Source organism: Magnolia sinica, chromosome 7 (assembly GCF_029962835.1).
Source record: "Magnolia sinica isolate HGM2019 chromosome 7, MsV1, whole genome shotgun sequence".
In the NCBI taxonomy this organism is placed as follows: Eukaryota; Viridiplantae; Streptophyta; class Magnoliopsida; order Magnoliales; family Magnoliaceae; genus Magnolia; species Magnolia sinica.
The window spans coordinates 2,603,053-2,610,790 of NC_080579.1; the positions used below are offsets into that span (position 1 = coordinate 2,603,053).

A 7,738-nucleotide genomic window follows, 5' to 3' on the forward strand; every position below is an offset into this window, starting at 1 on the left:
AAATGTCACACCAAAATAAATTTAAACTTTGGAGAGCGTGAATTGCGCTATACGTCCGAAATCATCAAATGGGCTGATTTTTAGACCTTGGGACTAACATGGGTTGACTCACTTGGGAGAGCCAGGGTAGATTTCATGTAAACATCACGGTGGCCCATTCCAGCTGCGGACGCGGATTGGATGCTGACAAGTTTAGTAGCCAGACTGGCTATGAAGTGACGTCACCAACTTCTGTGGGCCCCACCATGATGTATGTGTTGTATCCACACCGTCCATACATTTGGAGAGATGATTTTAGGGCATGGTCCAAAGAACGAGGCAGATCCAAGGCTGTGGTGGGTCCACCACAGACAACAGTGATGAGAGTGATGCTCACCGTTGAAACCTTCCCAAGGTCCACCGTGATGTTTATTTGAGATACCACCTGTTCATGTGTTAAAGCAGACATGAAAGAAGGGAAAATATAAATATTAGCTTGATCGAAAACTTTCGGGGCCCTTAAAAACTTATTAATGGTGGGTGTCACTCTCCCCACCGTTTTCTGTGGTGGGTCCTCTCGAGCTTTGGATCTGATTCAATTTTTTAGATCATGTCCTAATATGATCTCTCCAAATGGATGGACGGTGTAGATACAAAAGATACATCATAGTGTGGCCCACAGAACTTGGTGACGTCACTTAAGTAGCGAGTCTCGCTACTCAACCTGTCAGTAGCTAATCCGCGTCCCCCAGCTGCGGACCGCCATGACAAATAGGACGCGGATTGCGTACTGAGAAACTCAGCGCGCTAAGCGTACTGAGAAAACACTGTGGGGTCCACCATGATTTATATATTTTATCCATTCCGTCCATCCATTTTAACAGATAATTTGAGAGCTCTAGGAAAAAACGAAGTATATCTAAATCTCAAGTGGACCTCACGACGGGAAATAGTGTAATTGAAATTCCACCGTTGAAAATTTCTTGGGGACCACAGTAATTTTGGATTAATCTGTCTTTTTTTTTTTTCCCTTCATCCATGTCTGTGTGATCTTATGAACAGGTTGGATGACAAATAAACATCACTTTGGGCCCCACAAAAGTTTCAACGGTGGAAGTCATTATTCCTACTGTTTCCTGTGGTGTGGTCCACTTGAGCATTGGACATGCATCATTCTTCGGCTCAACCACTAAAATAAGCTGTAAATACGGATGGACGGCGTGGATAACCGATACCCATTCACAGTAGGCCTAACTGAGTTTACTCAGTACGGTAAAAGCGTGCTGAGTAACTCAGTACGCAATCCGATTTCTGCAAAAGTAAGATTACCTCGATGAATGAGGTAGGTTACAGAAAACCTGTGTCCTAAGTTGGTAGTTTATTTTTTTTAATTTCCATTAGGAAAAGGGCACTGGTTACGTACAGACAACTGTACCATAACATCTGGTGCTGTATATCTTTCCTACAAACATGCTACCTAATTAGTAAATCAGTACCATTAAAACAATAGGCCCCAACATGAAAATCACTATTCTCAAAAATCAACCTAATATGCTTACTACGTGGTTTGTATATTGAGGTCGGTTGTCCTTTGATTCCAACAGTGTGGCCCACCCAATGAGTGGACCAGCATGACTTTTGCGCCAAATTATCGCCATGGTTGGCCATACCGATTGAATGCTACTCGTTTTTAAAAAACCAGTATGCTGGCGGGAAGATGGTACTGTACCATAAGTTGTAGTACTCACCTGTATATGATCAGTTCTCTTGAAAAAGAAAAGAAAGAAAGAAAAAAAGCAGGATGCAAAATGGCCACACCCCAAAATAAATAAAGCAGTTATTTAATACTCCTGAAGTGCATGATATTCCATACGCATGCACATATAAATTATCAAAATGGAATGTATCTCCCCAAATTAAACTGCTCAAATAGTGGGATCATCTATAGATGGGGCATAAACCGAAAATCAGGTCGATTAGTAATCTCTTTGAATTGCAATTTTTCTTGTTGAATTTGGACCATTGATTATTTTCTACGTAACTGTTCATTCGATGTCTACAATCAGACACTCATGATCATATATAAATAGATTTTTGGATTACACCGCAAAAACAATGGACCCCATGATTTTGACTTCCACGTGGATAGTTTCAATGTGCTTGAGCATGGAGCGTCAACTCTTCCAGAGTATAAAAGCTTTTCTCCCCAAAAGGAGCTTTGTATACTAATTCAACGCACCACCTTTGACAGCTTATACCAGCCACCCAAAAAGCATGTGGGGCCCACCAGAAGGCCTTGTTTTCAAAGTAGCCGTTGTCCCACCCCCGTTTAAAAAATAAAAGGGACCCTTCAAGCAAGAAACATGTGATGAGCCTATTTGATGAATGCAATCCTTCCCACTTCTCTCCAACGGCCTTCTTTCTCTTCTTCTTCCTTCTCTCTTTCATTCATAATACAAAACCCACACTCTCTTGCAACAGTCCACATGAGAAATCCCTGCTTTCCATCATTCTCGAAAGGCCCACCTCCTAAAATGGTCCACTCCATCCAATCCAATCGCCTAGATTCCACACTATCTACCCCATTGCTCCCAAAATCCACGGCCACCAGCGACTCCGATGGCGGCCCCACATCGCCGCTCCAATTCTCCAATTACCACATCCCAGACATACCTGTAAATGGGTCCTGCCGATCGCTGGCCGTCCTTTCCGGGCATGTCGGATCGGTCTCTTGCTTGGCTCTGTGTGGCGAGTTCGTCCTAAGCGCGTCGCAAGGTAAGGACATCATAGTCTGGCAGCAGCCGGACCTAAGACGGTTTGCGAAATTCGGTCAGGGAGACGGCGTGGTGAAGGCCCTTGTGACCGTTGGTAACAGAGTCTTCACAGCCCACCAAGACAGCCGAATCAGAGTCTGGAAAGTATCGAGGAGCTCGGAGAACATCTTCAAGCTAGTAGCTACATTGCCAACAGCAAAGGACTACTTGGGTAAGTTCATGAAACAGAGTAATTACGTTCAGACGCGACGGAACCATAGGCGGCTGTGGATCGAACACGCTGACAGCATTTCATGCCTGGCAATCTGCAATGGCATGATCTATTCAGGATCATGGGACAAGACATTGAAGGTGTGGAGAATTTCTGATCTCAAGTGCTTGGAATCGATAAAGGCCCACGACGATGCAATTAACGGATTGGTCGCCGACAATGAAGTAGTCTACTCTGCGTCGGCAGACGGGAAGATCAAGGTGTGGGGCCAGGGAAAGAGCCTGCATTGCTTGAAGGGGGTGATGGTGGGCCACAAGGATGTTTCACTGAATTCAGTGAATGTTTGTGATGATGGGATGTTGGTTTATGGAGGTGGGTCAGATGGGTATGTTTTGGGGTGGAAAAGGGATGATGGGGGTCTTGAAAATTGGACGTTGGTGTGTGAGATGAAGACCCATCGAATGGCTGTGCTTTGTTTGTGCCTCATGGGGGAGTTTGTGTGTAGTGGATCAGCTGATAAGAGCATTGGAATATGGAAGAGAGAAGCTGGTGGTGGGCTTTGTAGTGTTAGAGTTATAAAGGGACATGAAGGGCCAGTGAAGTGCTTGCAAGCTTCATGTTATAATGTTGGAGGTGGGTACTTGCTCTATAGTGGGGGACTTGATAGGAGCTTGAGGGTTTGGTGGGTCCCAAAGGCGGGCCATGATGAGAAAGAAGGGAGCACCCAAGTGATTGGTATAGATAAAAACAAGTGCATTATGTTGTGTTAGTGATTTTTGAAATGATCATGTATCATGGCCTTGATAGGAGCCTGAGGTTTTGATAGGTCTCTAAGGTGGGCTATGATGAGAAAGAGGGGAGCACTTAAGTGCATGGTATACAGAAAATCAAGTGCATTATATTGTGTTAGAGTTGGGTTTTTTTTTTTTTTTGGAATTATGTATCGTCTGAGTAAAGAGTGGATTTTTTGAGAGATTTTTTAGTGTTTGGGTGTAGGTATATAGGGAAGAACATGTGTGATAACAAATCTTATAATAAAGGGTGGGAAGGGATTCAATTCAATTTAGTTAAAGTGATACAGATTTTTGTGTAATTGTTGTTCAAATATGTTGTGATTTTGTAAGTTTGGAGATCGATCACATTCAGTTTCTTGTCTCCTTTGTTGCTTGCATGGTGGCCCTGAAATTTCAAATACAGACCGTTGATCATCGCCGGAATCGGAAGGGGAAGAGTGTCATGAGATGGGGAATCGCTTTGGGTGGTGTGATTTTTCTAGATCATAGGGATTTTTTAGTGATTTTGTCAATTGGTTTCTTGTTGGATCTTGCAATGGGGTTGCTAATCCCTTTACATAGACTCTGATCCAACATCATGCTTTGGAAACTCTAATCCAAATTAACCTTTGATTTGAATAGTTGAAAATGAATTTTTTTACAAAATAATTTAAAGATCTAGATTAGTAAACCATTGTAGATACTTGGGTCTCCACCGCTAATGGCAAGGATCAAGAAGGCCTCATGGCCATTAATCCAACAGTCCCCAGATTGATCCTAGCAGTTCATGAGAAAGGTCACTAATCATCCGAAACTCATCGGCTCTGTTTTAATCTTTGTTTTTCATTGATCTAGATAGGATTTTGTTAAATATAAAAGAAGAAGATAAAATTTTAAAAAAATTGAGTTCTTTGATCTCATATGATTTTTATTTGAGGAATTACAGGATCAAGATTGAAAACCTAGTTTCAGGTTTTTAGTTCTGGGTATTGGGTCTCATTCTTAAGTAGAGCTGGGTACGTGCTAGCACGCTCTGCTTGGCTCGGATAAGCTCAATTCCGCTCAGCTCAAAAGTTGGGTTCAAGCCAAGCTGAGCTAATTTTTTTGCTCAAAAGAATTTCGAGCCGAGCTGGCCCGAGTTTGTTCAACCTGAACTTGACTTGTTTCAGCTTGGCTTGAGTTATAACTTATTTATATAATATTATATTTTTATTTATAACTTAATTAATATATTATATATAATATAAAAAAAGACCCGCTCATATAAAAATTAAAAAGAAAACACTCAACTCGAAAGCAACTCTGAAGCTCCAACTTAGCTTGAACTCCGCTCGAATTGGCCTGAGATGCTGACTGACCCAAGCTGAGTTAGAACTCAAGTTTGGATAGGCAGCTGGCCCAACCGATCCAAGCAATGCCAAGCTCGACTGGGTTCGGCGCAGCTCTATTCTTCAGTGTTCCATATCATTGATCAGCTCTATTCTACTATGGGTGGACCATTTTCAAAGTCTCTCTCTCTCTTAATATCCTCCCATGTACCAATCCGGGGACTTTTTCAGTTTAATGGGTACTGTTGATGTATTGTCTTCTTTTTTCTTTTCTTTTTTTTACACACACCCCCACACACTCACGCTACCGTTGATGTATTGTCTTCTTGAATGCTTCATTGTAGGCCACAAATCAAAAGGTCAAGATTGTCCCACCGAGGAGATTGAGGAATGTCCCATCTACACAGAAATGCAATATAGTCCAATAATTTTCTTTTGGGTACTTCAAATTCAAACATGTCAATAAAATCCTAATTAGAGTCTTAATGATACAATTAACACAACCCGGCCAAGTGGGGTTTGGGTTGAAACCAATCCAAGTTGCACCCATACCTAAAACGTAATGTGTGGGACCCACTCTGATGTGTGCATGACATCAAATTTCTCCATCATGTGTACCCCTTCATGTTATTTTTGGTACCCAAAAATCAAGCCAATCCAAAATTTAAGTGGGCCACATCATGAGGCCCATTTCGGATGAGGACACCCACCATTAAAAAAAAATAAAATGCTGAATGTGTGCAGTCCAATGAATTTTTATACGCCATCCAATCCATTCAGAGGATGAGAACCACCGGGATGAATGGACAGTCCAAAAAATCAGGGCATCAAAAAATAAGGTGGACCACACCACGTGATTTTAAAGTTTAGGGATGATTTTAATGGTGTAGCCCACCTGAGATTTGGATCCGTCTGGTTTTTGGGCGCCAAGGATAATACGAGGACGTACACATGATGGACGGCCTGGATGTGAAGAAAACATCATAATGGGCCCAACACATCGCGTTCAGGAATACCCTTTTCATCTTTCCAATTTTTCTTCTTCCAACTACTCAAAATTTCTTCATTGGCAGCAACGATAGACAAACTGTTAATAAAGTATTCACAGATAACTTAAGATGTTTGCTCACTCCACACCCATCTCTACACGTGGCCACATGCGTAGGACATCTGAACCGTGTATCAGGTGCGATTCACCGCGTCGAGCATTTGGGCAAAATGCAGGCCGTTGAACCATCAAACAGCCTGAATTTCTTTTCGCCAATTGGTTAAGTTGGGTCTCACCTGATATACAGCTTAGATGTCCTACACGCGTGCAATGTTAGCACGTGTGGGCTATAGACCCTTAGGTGAGAACAGTTTGATTGGTCTTCTCATTTCTTTCTGCCTTTTCTTTTCTTGTTGCTCTTACGAGACCAGCCCCCTATCTGGGCCACAACACCACATCAAAGCAGCTGACTTGGTCCATTGCGCAACTAATCAACGTTGGTTCGTTTCGACTCCATGGACACATGGTTATACGGACACTGGATCTAATTTGTCTATCTGGTGGACCATATAGAGATGGTCGTTGGATAGGGACCATTGCCCAATTATAGTTTTTGATAGTCCATTTTTAAGATCGCTTATTGGACGGCTATGCTTGCCTCTCCTGCACGATTCTTCATGATGGAGAGTCATCCGCTGTAAGACACATCACTTGGACAGTCTTGATTCACCGATCACACCACCATGTGTCGTTTCGGACAGCGACGAATCAAGATCTATTCATTGCAATACGGGCTAGATTTACTCTCATTCGGAAAAAAAATATAAAATATAAAAGCGATACCAACCAATGCACTTTTTCTGAAAACGCGGATTGTAGCGACCCAATACAACCAATTTCAGCCCTCTTATAAAAAAAATGCTCTCTCTCTTTTTTATTATTATAAAGAATTCATCAAAAGAAGGAACTTTTAAGAAGATAATCAAATCAATAAAATATAGAGAATCAGATCAATCATAGAAAAATGAGGGCAGAATAAAAAAATGACACCGCCCTGAGAAAATTACGATAAATTAACTTAAATTCAACCGTCCAGTTTGTGGGCCATGTTCCAATAGTCAGATTGATTGGACAATCCCAACTCCGATTAATTGATAATTTTTATTGAATCCAAGAAATGTCCACTTTTCTTTTGTATGAAGAAATGATTCCTCCAAATATGAGTGGCCATTTGAGCTTGCCAAATGCTTAAAAATCTGAAATTTCTCTATTTAATTCTGATGCAAGATAATTAACCACTTGTCTAAAAGCTCAAACGGATATAGCATGGTGAATTAATTCATTTATCTAATAGCCTAGGACTCACATCGTATGGGTTAGGATTTCAATCGAACCCCCTCGTGGGCCCCACATCACATGAGTACTGCCTCACACGAACCACCCACCTCACATGGGTGGAGCCTGCGTCACACGAGTCGCTCACTCCGACTATGCCCTGCATCCCACAAGCAACCCCACTCAAGTGCAATGTGAAAATGTCCTTGCATTTGAATCTTTTGCTTCTTGTTATTAGTACACATTTTTTGTCTCCCAAGCTTATACATCCGAATCACATCAGTGTAATTTTCGGTCTACCAGCCATCTAAAGTGGGACCCAAAACTTCTTAATGGCTGCCTACCACAGC

The 7,738-nt window shown here is 41.9% G+C and overlaps 1 protein-coding gene across 1 annotated transcript; it reads left to right on the forward strand.

Annotated features, from left to right (window-relative positions):
- Nucleotides 1–2,176: 2,176 nt before the first annotated feature.
- On the forward strand, nucleotides 2,177–4,121 carry LOC131250835 (protein JINGUBANG). Its single transcript, XM_058251179.1, has one exon. It carries the CDS (start codon nucleotides 2,361–2,363, stop codon nucleotides 3,732–3,734), a length of 1,374 nt encoding a protein of 457 aa, XP_058107162.1. The 5' UTR covers nucleotides 2,177–2,360; the 3' UTR covers nucleotides 3,735–4,121.
- Nucleotides 4,122–7,738: the final 3,617 nt, after the last annotated feature.